Genomic DNA, 23809 nt, shown 5'->3' on the forward strand with positions numbered 1-23809 from the left:
ATAGAAGCTTTGTTTAGAGCCTGCATCATCCCACAGCAAATAATGTTTTTGAATGACACTGTCCAACAAACATCTTGCCTTGGGTTAGCCAAGATCAAAGACATGAACATACCGTCCATACCTACACCTGCAAGTAATAGCACTACACAAGGGGAGGTCGACGTACATACAATTTTACAAAACAACAGATCAGATCCTGAATGGGAAAAATGGTTGCTCTGGCCCACAGACACAAACATCTGTCAAGAAATATTCCTGAACAGAATACAGGGTTTTACAATTAACAGGCCAGACCCACGTTATGTTCAAAGACAGCATCCAGGGGTTGTAACAACATACAGTGTAGGGAAATGAATATGCCTTGATTGGCTTCAGACATCTACACTAAAAGATGTGAAAAACACTTATCTTTACTTAAAGAAGGCGCAGACCTTAGGGATTTCTTGCTAGGTCCAAAAAAACTGTGTAAAAAATGTTTCATATATGCTGGTATCTATGCAGCTTATAATGAATATGGAAGGTTACCCAAGCAGACGCCGCCGAAAGAATACGAGAAATTGATCGTATTAATTTAGAGAAATCTCTCGCTGTGGTTGACAATGGGTTAACGACTCTGTCATCCAGGATATAATCACTGGGCAACATTGTATCCTCTGCTATAGACATTGTAGAACAAGATTTGGTCCTGCTGCAACAAGGCCAGTCTCAATTATGTTCTATTCTGTTATTAGGCTGGACGCTACAAAGCTTGCGTTCATCAACACGTCTTCTCTGTTTTCAGAATACAATCTCACTGATAAACAGATCGAACTGCTGAGCATTGAAAAACTGGAAAAATTGCCATTTACAGTAGCAGAAAAAACAGCTACCGAATGGATCATTCATGGCAAAATAACTCTGCCTGTTACAACTTTCCATTTTCAGTATTGCCTCAAACAAATGCAAGCAGGCAAATATGAAAGGGTGGGTAAAGAATACATCAAGACATCCTGGGATTTACCTTACACACACAGATGTTGGAGTGGGGGGCATGAAGTGTTTCTTAGCATTACACACTGTGAAAATGCACTGAGCGGTTCACTCATATGTCAGGATATTAGTTTACACGGGGCCTGTAGCGTTTCCACTGCAAATTTATTCTGCCACCTGCAAGGTTCACCAGCTGCTGTGATTAATCCAACGTTTTGCCAACTTTCAAATGGGAGTTACCTCATGTTGAATGATCAGAGCTGTTGTGCCATGTTGCCAGGTATCCCATATCTACTAACGGTTGGCTCCAGGGTCACTTGCTGTATGCAAGTTTTGTTCCCCCAAACAGACACAGTCAGGGAGTCGCCTTTATGGCCTTCACTGAACATCTCTTCTATACGAATTGATACTTTAAGCAGAATAAAAACCATTCTTTTACAACAAACTGTGCCTTTGACCTCGGCCAAAGAAACTTATGATCTACAAAATGCAAGGACTTCGGTTGAGAGGCTCTGTTTTGTTCAAACTGCCCTACACATTCTACAGAAATGTTGGGACGTATCTTAAACATTTCTGATACGAGCGGTATTGTGCATGTATTTAAGACCATATGTTCGGGACTGTTAACACCTTTTCAAGCAGTCCTCTGTATCATTCCAAACTTCGTGCACTCGGTGTTTGGTGGTCTGCCGCTAATTCTAGCACTCGTTGCAGGAATCATGTTTGTTTTCCTTCTACTACGCTATGGCAAGCCAATCCACCAGCGTCATTCCCAGCACCTTGGAGAAAGCTCTCCTGGAAAGGAAGTGTCGTGAGCGCATAGTACAACTTTTTGGCTTACATCTTCTACGATAATTAAATACCACATGGTTTCTGTCATTCAGACCAATCTGGCAAGATTGCATCTTACCTGTTCTACGCTGCCTGCTTTGCAGTGAATAATGTGTGCTAGACATCTGTCTAACACTCCCATCAGTTATGCCAACGGATATCGATACTCTGCTGGACCCGATAACGACCCACGCTCTGTGTCGTCCTCAGCGGCTACCAATCCTGATGACAGCATTCGTTGAGATCTCACAGACGAAAAATGCTACTGCTGAGGTACGAGATGGATCAACAGGCACACAGGTAACATTGGAAAAGAACATTGCTACTAGCGATGCTTCACATCTATGTGCAGTTTATCTTCTAAAGGAGGAAGTCCAACTATCACCGACATCGTTAGACAATCTTTTGTCTACAGGAATAGAGGATTTCATGTTTTCACCAGCTCCTTACACTGACTTTTGATTCAGCTCATAGTGTACCGGGAAAGCTATGAATTTGGCCTTCATTTTTCAAAACAAAGGCAAAACCTGGAACTTTTTCCTTTGATTAATTTAATTTTTCTAAATTTGAATTTTTCTTTTTATGGCAAAGTAATCTGCTTACAGTAGAACTATTCATAGAGAATAGACTTCCAGGGACACATTGTCACCTTTATTCACCACAATTTCATTTATGTACCATGACATGAAATGGCTTTGACTTTTTCTTCTGTATTTGTGAGCCATTTCATTACTGTATATATTTATGTTCATTCCTTTAGCATTCACTGTAAACATATGCTTAGAATGGAACATTGCTTTGAATTTGTACAGCACCTTTGCATTTCATGTCTAGCAAACGTTTTTAGCAAAGACTTATTTTAGTATGATTTTACAAATGTTTTTAGCAACATGTGGTACTCAATTTGATATGTTTAGCATTTTAAATGTTTAGCATTTAGTACTATCGATCATTCGAAAGTGGAGTTGTTGTTGTGTTTCGATTTAGATGCCCGTATACAGGTTTTCCTAAATCATGCCCTTATATAGGCACAATTCGCATTGCCCTTATTTAGGCATAGAATCCTAGTCCTTATTTAGGCATTAGCCATGCTATCCAAATACAGGCATGGTCACCTACATCCGTCCATCCCCACGTCACAACGAGTTCTTAGAAACCAGACCCTTAAGCCATTGGGACTTTCCCTAGCTAGGATTATTGATTTCTCCAAGAACTCATCCATTATGCATGAACTACTATTCCTTAGGGGTTCATTCATGACGTCTTCCTCTGCCCGACTTTACGTCAATGCTAACATTCCTAAGCCCCTTCCAGGTATAAATATACCTTCCCTTACCATGGCAAACCACGGCTCGGCTACACAGCTCGATATGGCTCGCCGCTGCAAGTTCGGAAGAATTTGAGTCCCCGCCTGACGCACTGACCAGACGCTGTCATCCCTGCTCGCAGAGAATCCATCTTCCAGTGTTCTGACTCCCTTCGCGGGATGTTAGAGTTTGAGACCCGGAAAGAGATTCCCACTTCTCTCATTCTAAGGTATGGAGCTGACTAGAACTTAGAAGGACTCTTGGCATACAAACTTGGCATATGCAAAACTATAGCATACCATACTATAGAATACAGCATCTACTTCTTACCTTGCACTACACTTAGGTTAGGTACACTGGGGTAGAACGATTTAGAAGTATTAAACGAGTATCCACTTTTTCACCTATGTTATTTATGTATAAATATATATATATGAATATATGTCATAGCTAGAAGACAATGCTATTACAGTATTATTTCTTCTTACTGCTTACGATGTGCGTACTATATTTCGCATACTGTCTTGTGATTGTAACAGCTCATATCTCTTACACGAGAAACAAGACTGTTCAATAAATCCTTTTATTGAAACGCCCATCTATCTATTTCTGTGTAACTCTGAAGAAACTAAGCATGCACGATTGACTGAGTGAAACTGTTATCTTTTGTTTCCACGATTCTGAGACATGTTGCGATTCTAAGGGAAACAAAGTTGTCATGTTTATGCGGTTGCCAGAAACTACTCCCTTGTTGTTTATTGAAGGAGTTTCTAGTGGCCTCTGAGCTAGCTGGCACACAAAGTAATTACGTTTAATGTACTCGAAAGAGGCATACTGACCTCAGTCCTATGCCACAATTATAGTGTATATTATTCCAATGCGCAGAGCCAATAAGGGAAATAGGAACTACACTACAACCTCCTGCCATGAAGCTGCACCAGGGAGGACAGAACTGCTTTTGACTTTACACAGAGCTTCTCTGCCACCAGAGAACAAAGGATATTGTAGTATAAATATTGGGGCCCAGACCCCAGACTTTTAAATCACTTCTGGGAATCAAGAGGAACCTTTGGCAAGAAGAAGAGCTGGATAATCTGAGGAGGAATGCTGTCCCTGTGCTGTTTGCTGTCTGAGTTTGGCCTGCAGTGGCGGCTTTCTGCCAAGGAAAGGGAAAAAGATTTTGCTGTTTGCTGTGTCCCCTGCTTGAGGAAGATCTCCAAGGGCTTGAAACTGAGCTTGCCTCCTGTTCTAAAGTCTCAGAGACACAAAGACTTCACCACCAGCTCCCCTGAACTTCCGTGCCTGTGTCCGATGAATCGCCAAAGAAATTGTCACAGCATCTTCCCTTGGCTCGAGAAATTGCTGCACGCCACATCGAGTGCTCCGATCTCCGAAGTCTGAGATCACCACTCCGATTCCGGCAAAAGGCCTGCGGCGCAGCTGCAAGAATGCACACATTGTCCCAGATCGTCGCATCGCATTGAGGCACAAAGTCTGTCGCATCTTTGGGGGACTCAATAATAAACCAACGCATCACCTCCCCACGCAGTAAGAAACCGTCGCATCACCTCCTATCAGGTAAGGAACCGATGCATCACCTCCCTTGGCCAACAGTAAGGAAACGACGCATCACCTCCCCCGGAGCAAGGAACCAACGCACCACCTTACCTTCCTTGCAACTCTTTTTGTTTGTGTGAGCGATGCATCCAAGGTACTTTGTGTGAAAAGTGTTGTATCTGCAATTTGCTTTGAACTGAACTATTTTTACCATTTGAAAGTCATATTTTATTACTGTATTGTGGATATTTGTCATTTTGGTCTTGTTTGGTTTAGATAAAGACTACGTATTTTTCTAAACTGGTGTGGTGTCCATTTATAGTGTTTTCACTGTATTACTGTATGTGTTCACAAATGCTTTACACACTGCCTCTGAGATAAGATTGAGTATCCTCAGACAAGGGCTGGCATCGATAAATTCATCAGAACATTGAAATTAATAAAAACGTTTCATCTTTTAAGACAAAGTAAAACAACAACACAAACTACAGGAGAAGCCTCTCCAAGTAATGTCACCACTTTGGCAGCCTCGGATGTCAACTTGCTCTGTGACCTGCACACCATACAAAATCATGAATCCACACTGGCACAGCCAAGGGTCTACGCAATCAATAATGGTGCAACAGCTAATAAATATCACTGCAACCTTAAATATGGGATTCAAACCAAAATCAGCATTCATACCAATCCTGCTTAGGGACTCTATTGATACCTTTAATGAATTAATATTGGCGGAAACAAATAAATTAAATTATAAAATCCAAGCATTCAACAGAAAACAAAACACACACCAACATAAATATCACCAATTGATTAAAAAACTTTGTGATAACGATTCAGTCATCATCAGATACTCCAACAAGGGTGGCAATGTGGGGATATGGTCTAAAAAACAATACATGGAGGAAGCCATGCTGCAACTTAATGACCGCAATTGCTCTAAATTATGTAATAAACAAGTCACCACAGCAGCACAAAATGAACTGTTAGCAAAGCTTCTGGCCTTGAAAAGTGCAGGACTAATCAGCCAGGAAGAATACAGATTGCTAAAGAATGACTATCCAATCATGACTGTTATTTATTTTATTCCTAAGGTGCATAAAGACATTTTGAAACCCTGGAAAGGCCGATAATTTCTGCAAAACAGAGCCTGCTTGAGAATGTGTCTGTTTACATTGATTTCTTCCTACAAGAACATGTTAGAGCCCTACCCACTTTTATCCAGGACACCGCTGACTTTTTAAAACAAGTTCATAATTTCCAATGGCAGGATGACTACCTGCTAATGACTTTGGATTTATCCAACCTGTATACATCAATACATCACAAAGATGGAATCAGGGCATTGGAACTTTTTCTGGGCACCAGAGCTATAGAATTCTATCAGCATAACAAAATGTTTATTAGCCTGACAACATTTTGCTTAGAGAATAATTTCTTTTTGTTCCAACAGCAAGTCTACCAACAGACAAGAGGGGTAGCAATGGGGGCAAGCTTCTCACCGAGCTAAGCCTGCCTCCACGTGGGATGGTGGGAGGAAATGATTTTGAACACTATTTATGCAGGCACACTGTCAGATCACGTGATCAAGTGGACAAGGTATATTGACGACCTTTTTGTGATTTGGCTGGGAAGCAGACAGAGTGCAGTTGACTTTGTCACTAGTATCAATAGTAATGATACCAACTTGCATTTCACACATAATATCAGTGACGGTTCAGTCTGTTTTCTAGACGTAGAGGTCTTTGTTGTCAACGGCTATCTTCAAACCAAATTGCACTGAAAACAGGAAACACCATCCTACATGCAACAAGTTTCCATCCTAGACATACCATACATAGCATCCCGTATGGGGAAATGCTTAGGATACATAGAATTTGCAGAAGTGAGAGTGACTTAATGAAGGCCCAGGAGGAATGCAAACTACGCTCCCTAGCCAGAGGCTATTCGGAGCACAGTGTCAACATGGCAATAAAACAAACTAGGGATATAACTAGAGATGACTTGTTGTTCAGACCATCACACAGCAAGGTCAAGCACGCCAACAAAGCAATGCCAGAGGCCAGTAATCCTCAGCTTATCCTGACATATAATAAGCAGAGAGATAGTCTATGCAGGATCATAAAGATAAACTGGCACTTAGAGTTGAGTGATCCAGTGTAGGGGATACACTTCCACAGAGACCGACTATAACATTCAGGAAGGCCCCATCCACGAGTAATTTCCTGGTAAGCAGCAGCCCAGAAATAAGATCAAGCTCCAGCTGGTTGGTGGGTCAGAAAGGGTTTTTAAGATGCTCCTCCTGCAGGGCGTGCAAATTTGGCATTATTAAAACAACTTACTGCACGCCATTCAATGCCAAGCCCACTAAAATCCAGAAGATCCTTACATGTAAAACCAAATTTGCCATCTATGTGCTGGAACACTCTTGTGGAATGCGGTATGTGGGCAGCACGAAACTGCATGTCCACAAGAGGATTCTCCAGCACTTAAGGGCCATAACAAATTTGGATGCAACCTATCCGGTGGCCCGCCACTTCAGAGAAGTCCACGGCAATGACTTGGAGCAATTAAAATTATATGTTGTGGACTCGGTCATGCAACTAAGACGAGGTGGCAATAGGGAGGCAATCCTTAGGAAGCTGGAAACTATGTACATTTTGGAGCTAGACCGCAAAAGCCCACAAGGACTCAATACAACAGAGGACCTGTATACTTGGCTGTAACAGTGCCTAGTCATGAGGTTAGATCCACACTGTCAGTAACAGACTCAAAACGACATATATGCATTCATGCACATACTGTCAACAATACTGCACTCCTTAATCCCTGTACATAATCTTCCTTTTTCAATTCTCTAGAAGAATAGTATTTAAGCAAGCGGCACTTTTTGGCACTTAGACACTTCACTTGCGACGGTCTGCTCTTATGAGTATTGCTATACGCAAATTAGCACTTTATTATCTTTGCAAGTTTTACAAAAGTATGCACTTTACAGTCATGGCAGTGGAACAAAAGCCCACTTGGGCAGCATTGACTTTGCACATTGTTTTGGGTCTGGATTTTTTAATTAAACATTTTCGTGACAGCAACAGAGCACACAAATTAGAATCCAAGGGGACAAATATCATGCATGTACCATACTGCATATGTGTAGCATTGGGCTATTTTAAGTGGTTTTAAAAATGTTCTTAACAAAGTGTGGTATATTTATTGTATTTATACAGACAATCAGCATATTTATTAAGCACATGGTTAACAATTTTCTGTCCAGATTCAAAAATGTGTAATTTGGCTGCGATGTTGTACTGTAGTAACGGGACTCAGAACGATGGTTTGTTTTCCATATTGGTTATGCACTTAGCACTTTAAATTTGGGGAGGGCTCGGAGGCGCGTCATGTGATCAAGGCCTGCAAACGCCGAAACGTGTCATGGCTGCACAGTGCACCAACAAATAAAGAAAAAATTGCACAAAGTAAGTGGAGTCCGTTCCTGCTTCTGGTTCCAATGTTCAGGGAATCGTAAAGAACAAAGGATTTGGTTTTGAGATATATATATATATATATATCACTGAAAAAAACATAGGTTTCAGGGGCGTTATAGTTAGTTGGACATTTCACTCGTACAAAAGCAGAGAAATTCAGCTGTTATAGTTAGTTCAGCTAACTACAACTCGCGCCCCCGCAATGCACTGCTGATGACATCACATATTACATCATTCATGACATGGTCAGTGACATCACTGATGAAATCACCAATGACATCTCAAATGACATCACTGATGACATAATCCATGTGATAATCTGATGCACCTCCTCACACTCTAATATAATCTTTGATACACCCACTGTAAAATACAGACTACCATTTTTGAAAGAATCGACACACCAATACCAGTTACTACATATGCACTCACTGATTCCTAGGTCTACACACACATCCACCCATACAATCACTCATACATGCAGTCACTCATCAATGCAACACTATCATCTGCACTCATACACCTATAAAGACACTCACACACCGCCACTCAACCATGGAGTTACTCACACACCTAGACAGTCATGCAAAGAAACAATCACACTCCCATTTACTCACCTATACAGTTATACACACACCACCTCACTTTTTCATACAGATAATAATGCATACTTACTCCCTAATATAATCACTGATACAAGTACACACTCATCCATACAGCCACTCTCACAATCACTTACTCTCACGTATAGTCATTGATATACTCAAACTCTCACATAACCTGCCTATTACATATATAGGGGCATATCAGCAATACCCGGCGATAATTATCGCTCAGTGCTCTTAGCGTGAGGATAATTATCGCCGGGTAACGTGGATTTTTATCGCTGAGATAGCGTGCTATTAGCAACGCTCATCTCCTCAGCGATAAAAATCCTCACGCTAACTGCCTAACGTGAGATTATCGCTGGAAACCCAGCGATATTCTCACGCAATGTGCCGTTAGCTTGCTGATAGAGACTCACAAACTTAGCCATGATATCCCGCTTCCATAGGATATCATGGCGAAGTCAGTCCTGAAGCAGGCGTAAGGAAAGTAGCGATAACAGGGGTTATCACTACTTTTCCTGACGCTATGCTTCATAGCGTGGGGCTTGATGATAGGAGAAATGTCGCTTTGCGACATTTCTCCTGTCATGTTAGGTCAGGAACGCCCACTTTGCATCTCATTAGAGATGCAAAGCTGGGCATTAGGAATCCTGATGCTAAAGCAAGGTTTCAGGCGTTAGCGTGACCTTACTAATTAGGCGATAAAATTATCGCCGCTTTTCGGCCGAAAACGGTTGTAAAAGCGGCGATAATTTTTTATCGCCTTCTTGTAAATATGCCCCATAGTTACTTAGACATGTACCACTGAGATATCTATTCACTCACAAACACATCCAGACACATACTCACCCACCCATACAGCTGTTTCCACATGCACTCTTGAACCCATACACCCAGTGAATCAACCACTCACACATCTATGCACAGAGTCACATACCTCCCATCCCCCTACACACACACTCAGTCTCCCATACAAATACTCAGGCAACCAAGCAATAACCCATATAGACACTCATGTAGTTACTGACCAACCCATGCAGCAGCTTACACAACAACAGACAGACTGATACAGAAATTCACACAGTTTAGTCACTAACTCATGCATTGAGTAAGACACATTTAATCACTCACTTATAAAGTCAGTCATGCAACTACTAAATCCTCCATCCAGACACTTATACACCGACTCATTCTTCAATACACCTTGGCATACATAAAAACATATTTATATTTTACAGAAACACACAGTCACTGGATGATGTCATCAGTGATGTCATCAGTTATGTGATTTGAGGTGTCATCAGTGATGTCATCAGTGATGTCACTGACCTTGTCATGAATGATGTCATATGTGATGTCATCAGCAGGAAACCTGCTCTCGCTTCCAAAATCCAAAACCAGTGTTTGCTATGACAGGGCGGGAGGCTCTCGCCCTGCCATTGCAAACAGCAGTGTTCCGTGGGTGGGAACCCTGGGACACTGCAGGAGCCGGCCCTAGGGGCTGGCTGTCCCCAGGGCCATCGGGGCTCCAGGGGGAGGGGCGCACGGCCCCCACTCTACCAGTACAAAGCCCCGGGGAGATGGTGGTCCCTGGGGCTCGGGGGTTTGTAATGGACCTCTGTATTTCCATATGTAGTGCCCCGGGGAGGTGGTGGTCCCCGTGGCATATGGAGGGGCTCGAGCCCCTCCACACAAGTTTTTGTTTAACAAAACAAGCCCCGGGGAGGTGGTTGTCCCCAGGGCAGCATGGGGGGATTGGGACCCTCCACGCATTTTGTTCGCAGTACCGGGTGGTGGCAGTCCCCAGGGCAGCATAGGGGGATTGGGACCCCCACGCATTTTTTCACAGCTCAGTCCCTGGGCCTGAGGGGGCCCCCGTGGGCCCCTGCTAATTAATTGGCAGTGCTCCCGGGACCTGGCCCACCCAGGGGCTTTTTGAAAATGAAGCACTTTGTTTTTTTTATAATTTCGGCAGGATTTGCGACCCCATCGCGAGTTTTGCTGAAATTATAAACAAATTGCTTTTTTTGGCCCTGTGGATCCTTGTGGGACCCCCTGAGCAGGCCTAGGGGGTCAGGGTGTTTCTAACCTGCCACCTTTTATTGTTTTTTAACCTCTTTTTTCTGTTTTCTTGTGACTCGGTTCTACCAACTCACAAGATGGCTGCCAACACTTCCTGGTTTGGAGTGTTGGCAGCCAATCAGAGTGAAGCTCGTGCCCTGGAGGTTTCGCAAACCCACCGCTGCCCCAGATATTGAAACTTTTTCTTTTTATAATTTCTCAGGAACTACTGAACAGATTTACACCATTTAAAAAAAAAGGTCACTTTCTGAACCAAGACCTACCTTTTTGCCAAATTTGGTGTAATTCCGTTCAGCAGTTTGGGCAGTAGCTTTGTCTAAACTTCCCCTTTTTTCTCGGCCCCCGCTTAACGAATCACACCGAAACGTTTAGTACAGGAGCTGACCGGAGTGCCCAACTAGTTTTGAAAAATTCGTGAAGATTCGTCCAACGGCGCCAAAGTTATTCGTAAAAGAACGAACATTTTTCCTATGGAAACTAGGTTCTAACTATAGCTATATATATATTGCTCCTGACCGTTCTTTGCAACTTTCCCTTCTCCTCGGAATGGACGGAAACAAACCCAGTTCCTGGGGTTTCAATGGTTTTGTTTCTCTATCACCACAATCGCCCTGACTCGTTTCGCCCTGACACAGCCTTGATCACATGATGCGCTCATGGAGCCCAGGTACTTGATTTAAAGTAGGTAGTTATAGTTAGAACCTAGTTTCCATAGGAAAAGCATTTATTGATTTGCTAATAACTTTGGCGTCGTTTGACGAATGTTCGCAAAATTTGCAAAAAAAAAGGTATATCCAGGTCAGTTCCTATCCTGAATGTTTGGGGGTGATTTGTCAAGCGGAGGCTGAGAAAAAAGGGGTGTCCCAAAAAGTGTTTTCTCCATGTTAATTTCCATGGGAAATTTTATTACAGGCTACAGCCTGAACTGCTGAACGGAATTACACCAAATTTGGGGAAAACGTAGAACTTGGTTCAGAAAATAACCTTTTTTTCAAATGGTGTAAATCCATTCAGCAGTTGTTGAGAAATTCAAAAAATAAAAGTAAAAAAATCAATTTCCCATAGGAAACTTTAGCCAAGGCTACAGCCCGAACTGCTGAACGGAATTACACCAAACTTGGCAAAAAGGTAGTGCTTGATTCAGAAAGCGTATTTTTTTTAATGGTATAAATCTGTTGAGTAGTTGCTGAGAAATTAAAAAAATAAAACTTTCGATATCTGGGGCAGCGGTGAGTTTGCACACCCTCCTGACCACGCGCTTCACTGTGATTGGCTGCCATGACCACGAGCTTCACTGTTATTGGCTGCCTACACTCCAAACCAGGAAGTGTTGGCAGCCATCTTGTGACTCTGTAGAACCGAGTCACAAGAAAACAGTTGAAAAAAGATTAAAGGAGAAGAAAAGGGGGCAGGGTAGAAACACCCTGACCCACTAGTCCTGCTCAGGGGGGTCCCACAAGGACCCCCAGGCCCAAAAAAAAATATATATATATTTTTTTTTAAACGTCCGAATGCGCACTGGGTGCGCGAATCCGGATGAAAAAAATTGAAAAAAATGAAGCGGGGACTGCCCCACATCATTTAAATGAGCCCCCTGGTGGGCCAGGTTCTGGGGGCAATCCTATAATTATATTGCGGGGGCCTGCGGGGCCTGCCACATCTCATGTAAATTAGGTGCGGGAGGGCACGCGGCCCTCCCGCAGCCCCGGGGACCACCACCTCCCCGAGGCTTGTTTTGTAATTGTTGGGGGGCTCTGCTGTCTGCAGTGTAGGCCGGAGGCAATGGTCAGCAAGGGCCCACAGCCTCGTAGTGTTGAGTTTGGCTGCACAGTTAGTGGCACCAGAAGTATTCAGCGTGTGCGCAGCCCCGATGATGTGTGGTCCGGGCAGGCCTCACTGGTAGCATTGTCTTTTGTCTAATGAATTCTGCCTTAATAAGGCTACGTGGCAATGACTTGTGGTGCACTGAGTTAGTGGCACCTAAAACACTCAGCGTGTGCACAGCCTGCGATAATGTATGGTCCGGGCGGGCCGCACTGGGAGCAATGTCACTTGCCTACTGGACTGCATCATCTGCAATCACGACTCGATCTGAATTTTGAGCCCTGCTGTCCACAGTGTACATCTAAGGCAGTATTCTGTACAGACATAACTCTGCGGTGCTGTGCCGCTGGGTTCGCAGGGGGCCTGTGTTGAGGAGGCCCGTGGTCACGGCGGCAGCCTCGTGGCAGGGTAAGGGCCGCCACTCTAGCAGACGTGTTGGCCTTCACAGAAGTGAACCACGCCCAGAGCCCCGGCCTATTTATTCACACTACTACGCTGGAGTGGTGTACGTTGGACCAGCCCACTCCTCTTCCAGTTCCGCTTACAGGGGGATGACACAGCTACATGATCGAGATCTTCCCCACTGCCTGAGTTAACATAGTTGCGTCCACTGTCCACAACAGTACAAGCACCAGCAGTATATGTATACATTTAGAGGTCTGTGCTCTGCATAGTGAGGTCTGTTGAGCACATTACCGCTACACTTGGCATTGTGTGCATTGTTATTGATGGGTGACTTGCCTCCTTCACACATACTTGGTTCCCACGTCTCCCAACATTCAGTTATTGTGTGGCTGAGGGGCCATGCCATTTTGGGAAGGTTCGCTGTTCTGTTCTGTGCTGCCTCGGTGGTAGTAGGGGTGGTGGTCTGAGGGGGAGGTCCTGGGGGTGGTGGTGGTTGGTGTTGTGGCCTTCTTGGGTGTCGGAGCTGCATGATCAGTAGCTCTATGACGTGTTGGTTTTCAGTTGTGGTTCTGGGCTGGGCTCCCTTTCATACTGTAGGTAGTTGTCCTTCTTTACACCAGTAAAAGGCAGATGTTAAATTCCTACTGCTAACGCGACTTATCGCACGTTTTTGGATCGCATCGCAGATTTCGCTGGTCGTTGAAAATATCGGGAAGTGGTGTTTTCGTGGTTTTTTTGCATGGGAATGCCTATTCTGCATATCATTAACGTTAGTTGTCGCTCTCATTGGTGGCAATGTTTATTTGCGGAAGCTATTGCTGGAAAACTAGCGATATCAGCAGTTTTCACCAGGTTGAGTATGGGATGATAATTCTTTTGATGCTGTAAAGTGCCGATAACTCAGAAATAAGTTCTTGAGAATACACCCCATCATTTTTTTTTTTTTTTCATCCGGATTCGTGCACACAGACGCTTTTTTTAAAACAAATAGTAATAATAAATCATGGCCCTGGGGCTTTTTTTGCGATCTCCTGAGCAGGCCTAGGGGGTCAGAGTGTTTGTACCCTGCCCACTTTTCTTGTTTTTTCATCTTTTTTCTTGTGATTCGCATGTAGCTACAATAAAGTCCTAATAAACACAAGGACTTGTTTTAGAGTCACCCTATAACCCAACAGTTGGGACTTATCACCGAGTTATTGGCAGTTTATCGCAGGAAAAGTGGCAAAAGAATTAGCGCCCCATTCTCAAGTTAGTGCACACTGCCACATTGCCCACAGGCTGACGGTAACAACACAGCGGACAATCAAAATCGTTACGCAGACAAAGCTGCTGACTGTGCTGCACCTGTTGGCCTCTAGTATCTTCCAACTAACAACTTCAAGAGTCGGAGGTGTCTCACAGCCAGCCCTATTAAACTTCCTCACACGTCTTGGATGCATGTCTACAAAAGCAACGTAGGGCCGCTGCATCCGCACCAGCTGCTCGCCCCAATCCGTAGTATTCCTGCACAACCAAACCCAACCCCAGCCGTTGTTTCACACCTCTGTGCTCCCGATCCAAGATTGTAGTCACTGAAATGGGGGTGCACCTGGTCATGAAGTCTAGTAGTCAATAGTAGTGGAAAAACAGTACTTTATTAGAAAAACATAAATTAATCACACAAAATCATCAAACAATGAGTGACATTGCCAATGGCGAACATCATCTTGTGGATCAAAATAATGATGTCATCGGTGATGTCACTGACCATGTCATGAATGATGTAATATGTGACGTCATGAGCAGTGCATTGCGGGTACGGGAGTTATAGTTAGCTGAACTAACTATAATGGTGGAATTTCTATAATTTTGTAAGAGTGAAATGTCCAGCTAACTATAACGTCCCTGAAACCTATGGTTTTTTCAGTGAATTTCTAAGGTTTTTTAAATGCTAATTTCTAACTATAAAGTACCTGAAACCTATGTTTTTTTCAGTGAATATATATATATATATATCAGATTGAAAAAGGCTTCTGCGAAGCCGAAATGCGTCTCTCTAGCTATGGGGTCGTGTGAGACCTGATATAATAAAGAAAGCCATACCATACTTCTTCGATTACGTGCCTTCTTCGGTGTCGGAGTGGGATGGAGTATTCATCGAATTACAGCATCTGCGCTTCAACGCTGATCACGTAACACTAGTCGCTTGTGGCTCTACGTTTGACCACTTTTTGTTGGAGGAGCATGGGAGTGTTAATGGTGGAGCCCCCAGAGTTGGTTCCAGGATGAGGACTAAGGATGACAGCAGATGGGACATGACGATCTCGTAGCGGGCGGTTTCTCCGATTGCCAGCACGGGTTTATTGATGCCCCTGTTTAGTAATGCATTACTCGGGAGACTGGAGCCCTCTGGTGACTGGGCACCGCTGACGCCAGCACGTATGCGGTGAGGAATGTTCGTCATGAGCAATCATTTGTTTATTGGTCTCCTCCGGCCCAATGTTTGTTGTCCATTCATCAACTTTCATCCAGTGCTATGCGTAGTCTAAGACATTTTAGGCTACCTACCCTTTTACTATTTTTTCACTACGTGACTCTGACTCATGCTCGCTACAATGCATTGACATTTATTGGCCACGGCTTTAAGAAACTCATATGCTGGCTAATATCAAGATCGAGGCCCAGGATTGTGAGGTTCTCGCTCAAGCACATTGAGGCATTGTGGGAGTGGTAGTCCTTTCGGGGATATAACTGTGCAACGGAAAGCCGATATTTTGTCGAATAATTACACACTTTGTGTCATGGGTCCCTTGCTCACTTTGTCACTGGATCCAAGCTAGCCTGGCTGAAGAGGGCTGTTAGCCCAAAACCGGTCCCATGATGCTTGTTTCTAGTCCAGGAAAGACATGGCTTGGCAGTTCGGTGCGAACTGTTTCCATGAGGCAAAGAGTCAAGATTGCAAAAACAAAAGAGGAAGGTGCACCAGTAAAAAAAGTCCAAATCCAAACAGGTATCCTTTAGTATTTCCTTTTATTTTCTTCTAGTATAGAAAGATAAAACACAACCAACGCATTTCGTTCCACACAAGAACTTCTTCAAGGCTGAAAACAGGCAACATGACAACGTATAAATGACAAAACAACATGTAAAAGCTACAAATACAACATAAATATAACTTTATACATGATAATACTATAGTAAAAAAATCAACACACATATAAGCCACAAAACATAATACATACAAATAATATCAAAAAAGTTAAGAGAAACATTTTAAAGGGATATATACACCACATATCTAAGAAGGACACACAAATGTCCTGTTATCAAATTCCAAACTAATATTATATACACATATCCTATTTACTTTCAAATCCCAAAAATATGTGTATTTATACACCTATGTTTCATTAATTTAGGGCAAGGTCAGCTTTTAAGAGGTAGCAAATCTGCACTCTTATTACGGAGTAACACAATGAAATACTCAGAGGATAAATTCCTAGACGTTTTGTGTCTGATACATATTTTTCTTATGACGATTGTCCTTTATACAGTGGGTAAGTCCTTTTGATTACAATCTTTTTGATTACTTATGATTGATATTATTATTTTTTTCATACAATTTTTGGTATACACTTGTTTCGTTTATTATTTGGATTGCGGACGTCGCTTCTGATATTCATACTGTCTGTTTACTTTGCTTACTCACATATTGTCCTTAAACACAAATATTTTTGATACCTGACAATGGGTCTTGTTAATGGTGATTTTTAAGTCCTTCCCCTTTTCAAGGGGCACAGTTAGCAGTTTAGTGTCCTGAATATATAGGTCTCAAAAGTTTCTTATTTAATGAATTATCACATTCTGCTTTCCATACATATATATATATATATATAAAAAATTGTGTATATATATACTAGATCGTCGCTTTTGGGAACTCATTATGCACATGGGATCGTGTTACATTGCATTTCATCCTTGATTGCCACATAGACTTGAACTATGCTGAGTGCTTGGTTATATTCATGATTTTCAAACTCTAACCTTCTTGCTGTTTCTCCCACGTTTTTTTTGCATGAATATGATTACAGATTTGCTACCTCTTAAAAGCTGGCCTTGCCCTAAATTAATGAAACATAGGTGTATAAATACACATACTTTTTGGTATTTGAAATGAAATAGGATATGTGTATATAATATTAGTTTGGAATATGATAACAGGACATTTGTGTGTCCTTCTTAGATATGTGGTGTATATGTCCCATTCAAATGTTTCTCTTAACTTTTTTGATATTATATGTATGTATTATGTTTTGTGGCTTATATGTGTATTGATTTTTTTACTATAGTATTATCATGTATAAAGTTATATTTATGTTGTATTTGTAGCTTTTACATGTTGTTTTGTCATTTATACGTTGTCATGTTGCCTGTTTTCAGCCTTGAAGAAGTTCTTGTGAGGAACGAAATGCGTTGGCTGTGTTTTATCTTTCTATACTAGAAGAAAATAAAAGGAAATACTAAAGGATACCTATTTGGATTTGGACTTTTTTTACTGGTGCACCTTCCTCTTTTGTTTTTGTTCTCTTCATCTGGCCCTCAGTGGAGTTGTTCTACGGCGAACTCCGGAAGACTTGTGCACAGGAACGGAATACCACCTTGAGACTTTGGGATTTTAAGTGCTAAACCAGTAGTCAGCCGTAGTACTTTTGTCTTAACAGAGTCAAGATTGATTTGCATATAGCTGTGTCTGAACTGGGGTGGCAAAGTGAGCTAAAGAATGATGATGGATTCAACCCAGATCTGTGACTGGGGGGTGAGTGTCTGCAATGTTCAGCACTCCGTCCATCATCTCCTTGTGTTTGCTTAGTACAGAAAAATTAACCCCACTTATCTGCTTGACCAGCCAGCATACTTTTGGCAATACAACAAGCTGGCCTTATACGTGTGGGCAGTACAAATTATAATGTGGCTATACTGACTTGTAAGCGAGTATCTCACCCACTGTTTGTGCATATATACATTTGTATTATTCGCCTGGCTGATACGTCGGATCTGTTTGAAGCTAATTAGTTGAATGAGTGGGCTCCAAGTGCACTCTCTGCCTCGGAGGAGGCGTATTTTTGAGACAATCAGGTCTAGTGTTTTGTTATTTAATTTAGGATGTAACATTTCTCATTACGTGGGTAATGGTTGCACATAATGATAATTTATGGACTTTACTTTGGAATGGTGTTGTGTTATAGATGGAATATTTTCTGTGCCAAAAACCCAATGGGTTCTGCTTTATTTGTAATTGTATTCTATGCAAATGTAAGATACCAAGCGTAGGTAATTAGTTTAATGTATTTATATGTTGAATGTGCATTGCTTTTTAACTTTTTTTTATGTGTAGGCAGCTTCAGCTTCATCAATCACTTTAGTGGATTATTGATCCCCGCTTGTACTGACTTGGTCTAATTCTTTAATCAAATAATTTTTTTGTCAAATACTATGGTTTTAGAACACTAAATAAATTAATTTTGATTTATTTGATAATGCAACGATATGAAGAACGACGAAGTTTTCGCTGATAGACAAATGCAATAAGATTCTAAGCATATGAGTGGTTTCATTTGGATTGAAATATCACCTTATAAAATTGTGTATGCGCGCACATGTTTCTATTTTAAAACATGTGGATGTATTTTATTCTTCACAGAACTACTCTACGAAAACTTATTCCCACGTGCTCTGTATCTAAGTGTTGCACATAATGAGTGCATATTACTCAGTTTAATGACACTCCGTTTATTGACTTTGGAAGGATGGGTGGCTAAGTTGGCCCTGCTAGGCTGAATGAGGCTCTCTCTCAGACATGCGATCATCGGCCTTTTGACAGTGTCTTTAATGGGAAGAGATTTATCATAAGGTAATTGCTATGTTAAAAGAGTGTGGGGTATTCGGAGTTTACCTAGCTGAATGATCCTAAATTGTCCCTTTGTTCCTCTAACTCTATCCTTGGTTCTGGAGAAGCCTGCTACTTGGTGCAAAGCGCTTCAACGCCTCGTCAGGAGCAGTAACCGCTATATAAATACAATTTATGATTACATCTGTGCTACACAAGCGTTAAGTTTCCTTTTGTCCGTTTTGGGCATGGGGAGAAAATTATTTGTCTGATTCTGGTTTGGGCCCATAAAGGAGACCACGCGCGCAGAAGTCCCCGAATATTTAACAACAACTGGGGTAGCAATGAGACTAAAATAAAGGCATTCCGAAAACTATATTCAAACACAGAATTAACTATGCACGACGGTATTTTAAATCCCCATGCAAATAGCGTAATTAATGTTTCCTCAATAGCAGAGTATTCAGCAATCCCCTCACGTCTAACCGAGCTGGCTCAGTTCTAATGTTTACCACCTAGTTATCACTGCTCAACTTTCTGTCATAGAAGAGTGCCTTTCAGACGACTGCACGAGTTCTCGGGTTGGTAATGCAGCTGTATTCAGGCGAGCAAAAAGCTGCGAGGCGTGTGTTTTACACAGAAATAACAGCTTGCAGATGTATTTTATGGTAATGTGGTTTCGGGAAAACGCGACGGACAACCTGAATGTAAGCGAGCGACGCGTGTTTTTCAATATGTTTACCAAGCTAACTGTTGCTTTTTCAATGTCGCGGCAGAAGAAGGCATTACAGAGAACTGTCCATTTGTTTTCTCCGTGAAACCCATCATCGCGACAAAGACGAGCGTGGGAAGACAGGTGAACCACTTATATTCTGAAAGGGACAGTGTACAAAACCCCTACTCTGCAGGTGAGACAGCTGGCGGGCTGTTAGACCGTGCTGACCGGATGACCGCGCTCATTTGCGAGCTGCTGGAACGGCCGTGATGCCCCCGCCCCTGCCCATCCTCTTCGTGATGATGCGGCGACATCCGGTCACTATGGTAACGCCTGGTTATGCACTGGCGGCACTAAGTAATTCATTCTGACAGAACAGGCAGCGTCTGCCCGCCCTGCTGGAGAGGGACTAGGTTGGGGAGAGCCCAAGGAGACTTCCCGTGAAATAGGCAGCGCACCTCTCCTCAGTGTCTGTGAAATTAACAAACTGCAGAATGAAGCTTCGAGTGTCTAGAAATTACAAGGATGGGGCGACTCGTGCAGCTCTACCGCTATCTATAGTTAGATACAAAATTAAAACTTAATGCACGCTTGAATATTGCAGTAAAGAACTTGCTGGGAAGCTGTATTGCCATTTGAGAGAGGGAGGTCGGCTGTCACGCTAATTCTAGGGGAAATACCCGGCCAAGTACTGCCTGATTCATTGATTGATGAACTAAAGACTCGTGCGTGTGTTGTGAAAGAAGATGACTTGTTTAAGTTGCATTCTTCAAGGCAGCATCTTCAAAGCGTTTCTTTTCTCGTCTGTTTTCTCAGTTTGCCAGTGGTTTAAATTGACATCTGTAATCCGCCAACGTCTGTAAATACATTTTATGATACAAGTTGGTGGCTGCACAGAAGGACGTTTTAATGAAATCATGTCAGCGCTGTGTTTTCGCCCTCTCTGGTGGGAAGCCCCACCCCTGGTGCGGGCTGATTGGCGCCACACTTTTATAAGATAATTCTTGCTAAAAGCGGCTGACCTGATTGGCCACCCGCGGTGCGTCTGTGAGCGGATGCCACCTGCTATTCCCAATACATGCCGGAGTGCATTTCGTTTCGAAATGTCTACAGGTCATTAAATACAATAACAGTAAGGCAGCGACGCCCTTGGGCAATGGCTGTCTCGGGAGGTCTCCGCGTGCCTGCGGGCAGGAGAGGTTGCTGTGCTGGGCTGAGACTCGTCTTGCTGTTGCTGGCAGTAGTGAGCCGGAGCGTCTGGTGAGTACAGACCGCTCAGGGGCTGGGCCACCTATGGCAGCCCCTGTTCCTTTCTTTCCTCTGATTTGTTGCACTGCAGACTTATTTGTTTAATGTCCGCTCTAATGTGTTCGCGCCTCAGTCCAGGGACGTGCCACGCCGGGCGGAGAATGCGCTTTGCCTTTCTCTCTTTCGCCCCATCCCTTTCACCCCGCCCCTTTCTTCCCTTGCACTCCCTCCCTCTCCCATGGGATGGTGACTACCTTGGAAGTTTGGTATGTTCTGTGTTACTTAGGCATGGGGGTGGCTTAATAGGAGGAAAACGGGCACCTCTTAGGAAGGGTACTCTTTTTTAGTGTTCCAGTTAATTTTATACTAGATGTTTGCTGAAATTCTTGCCGGATCATACTGATGTAGGTGAAGTACTAATTTAAGAAAGGTGAAATTACTGCGTTGACTCAGACTTGCTGCTATTGAAAGAGCTTTTCCACAAGACGCTGTATATATCTGTGAGATATATTTTATGGTAAAACTCTCCTTTAGTAATTAGATATGTCACCCACGGCCATACAGTGTTTCACTTTGCCTTTAAAGATGACGTCTCTTCACTGCCCGAATACAGTGCTTCTGGACTGCCCTCTTTGTATATTGTGCGTGACGTTGGTATTAGCATATAACTACACGATATCCATGTCCATAGCCTGGAACAGTTTCTGCCTCCCTCCTGCATGATGGTGTTAGCATAATATAACACCAAAGGACATCCCTCCTAAAGATGCACGTGGCATCATTCAGACTGTCTCCCCTATATACTCCGCACGATGCTAACATTATCACGTAACATTCGCGGGTCCAGCTCGCTCCAAGAGCTGCCACTTTTTTCCCCACGCTGCGTCGCTGCCCTGTGTTTACAGCCCATCTCTGCGTCACACTTCGTCATTCCACAGCCCAGGACATCACTCCGCGAACTGCACCGCTTCCGTGGCCCCACAGACTGCAGTCTGTGTACGCTATGTTAAATTAGGAAGACATACCTTTGTATCTATCGAGAAGGGCCCTCAAGTTTGACAGTGTTTTCGAACTGGTCTCTCGGTGTGTGGTGAAGGCGTGTCTCTCAGCAGCCCTCACGCCAGCCCTTATCTCGATAGAGTATTCGGAGAGTGTTTTAAGGCAGGGCTGTGTACAGATTGACGACCCGCCCTGCAGCAGCGTGGCCCTGGGTAGCCTTGACTGTCCTTTCACCCCACAGGCTGCACGATGCTCTAAGACCCTCTCCGCACGCTCCGGTAGGCAGATGCACAAGCCGCACCGGGCACGTACCTACTTGAAAGAGTGCAGCTGCAGCGTGATTCACTTCAGTAGCACATCTCCTGCTGCGACAATGTATTTGAGTAGACATCGTTTGAGCAGCAGGAGGACACTCACCAGGGAGTTGTCTCGGTGGAACACGAGAATACGTATTAGCTTTTTCAGTGTCAGCGGAGTTAAATTATGGGGCACAGAGAGTTATTCATAGATAAATAAACTACGAGGGTGCTTTCTGCTACTTTCCACTCATTTAAAGACATAATTCACGCGATCACAGACCCGTGCAGTGCTGCTTGTCTTTCAGCCTTGACAAACACAAACGGCTTGTGTTCCAGGGATGTTGTTATCAACAGTACAGAAGGTGCAGTGGCACCGGAGCCCTTGAGTCTGAGGGATCCAACGCACCCGCCTGTAGCAGTTTTTTACTGCCAATACCAAACCCAGGGATGGGGAGCCAATTTCCTCTGTTTGAACCAGGGCACATGGCAGCCTTCTATGCCACTCTTCTGCTTATGTAGTTGTGTTTGTGATACTTTACTAGACAGCACTGTGCCCACACTGGGTTGATTAACTGTGGTTAACCTGTGGAGGAGTACATTGGCATATTGTACGCGCATAATGGTTACATTTGAACCTGTGAAAGAAGGGCACTAGTTTAAAACAAATATCGAAGGCTATTGCTAAACATTCCTGTATTTAACACATTTTAGAAAGCGATGTTTCGAGTTTTTTCTGATAGGAGGAGAAAAAACTGATTGTAGATTAAAGCCAGTCAGAGCGATTTGCCTGGGAAGATAGCTCAGTGGAGTAATGCACCCATTGCAGAGATGTGTGTGAAGGTCACACATTAATATCCCAGCTGATCCACTCAGCCCATCAACGCTCTGAGGTTCGTAAAATGAGTTTTAGTTAGGCAATAATATTTCTGGTTAAAATATACCACAGGGTTTGAAGGCCTAGGCCATTTGACCTGCCTCCAAAATCTTCATTTGTGTATTCATTCAACGTAGAAGAGAATGCAGCGCAACATTAATGCATTTGAGAACTGGAATTACTTTGCATGCCACATACACAAATATCTGTTCTTTTAGAAATACTCAATACGCCTAATAGAAGTTTCCACGGGTGTTAAACGTCCACGTGATGTTATGTTGGGCATTAATTTAAACATACAGAACCCGAGGCGGGTTGGACGCCGCTGAGTCCTGTCCAGTCCCACATGATAGCGAGTCATATTAGACAAGAACCTTTTGCCGCTTGCAATAGTAGAAGAATCCATTTATTGTCCAGCTTTGCCTTTCTTTTCTGCAGAAAATACAGTTCAATTAACACTGCTTCCGGGCATGCTCTCTTTACGTACTGCATATTTCTCCGATGTGCATTTCTCAGTCATTCTTGGCACGAAGTGTTGCTCTGCTTTTTCAATCTGCTCACATTAAGGATTTTTTTTCGTCCACCCTTCAGTGCATTTACTCCTTTGAGCGTGCAAATGTACATAGTGGCTCCACATTTTACAAAGTTCACAAACTTTGCCACTTTGTAAAGTGTCGACGTTTCTCACCTTTTTTTTGGTTTGCACGTAACATTTATTTCAAAAAAGGCTTTTACAAAAT

At 43.1% G+C, this 23809-nt stretch overlaps 1 protein-coding gene across 1 annotated transcript in view; it reads left to right on the top strand.

Moving 5' to 3' along the window:
* The first annotated feature begins 20727 nt into the window (after nucleotides 1–20727).
* Nucleotides 20728–23809, top strand: part of LOC146862838 (gamma-aminobutyric acid receptor subunit gamma-1-like) — a 644159-nt gene continuing 641077 nt past the window's right edge. The window contains exon 1 of the mRNA XM_085643311.1: nucleotides 20728–20909. Within this exon, the coding sequence (XP_085499437.1) occupies nucleotides 20728–20909 (182 nt within the window). The remainder of the gene's footprint in view (nucleotides 20910–23809) is intronic.

This window comes from Triturus cristatus, chromosome 2_2 (genome assembly GCF_964204655.1).
Source record: "Triturus cristatus chromosome 2_2, aTriCri1.1, whole genome shotgun sequence".
In the NCBI taxonomy this organism is placed as follows: Eukaryota; Metazoa; Chordata; class Amphibia; order Caudata; family Salamandridae; genus Triturus; species Triturus cristatus.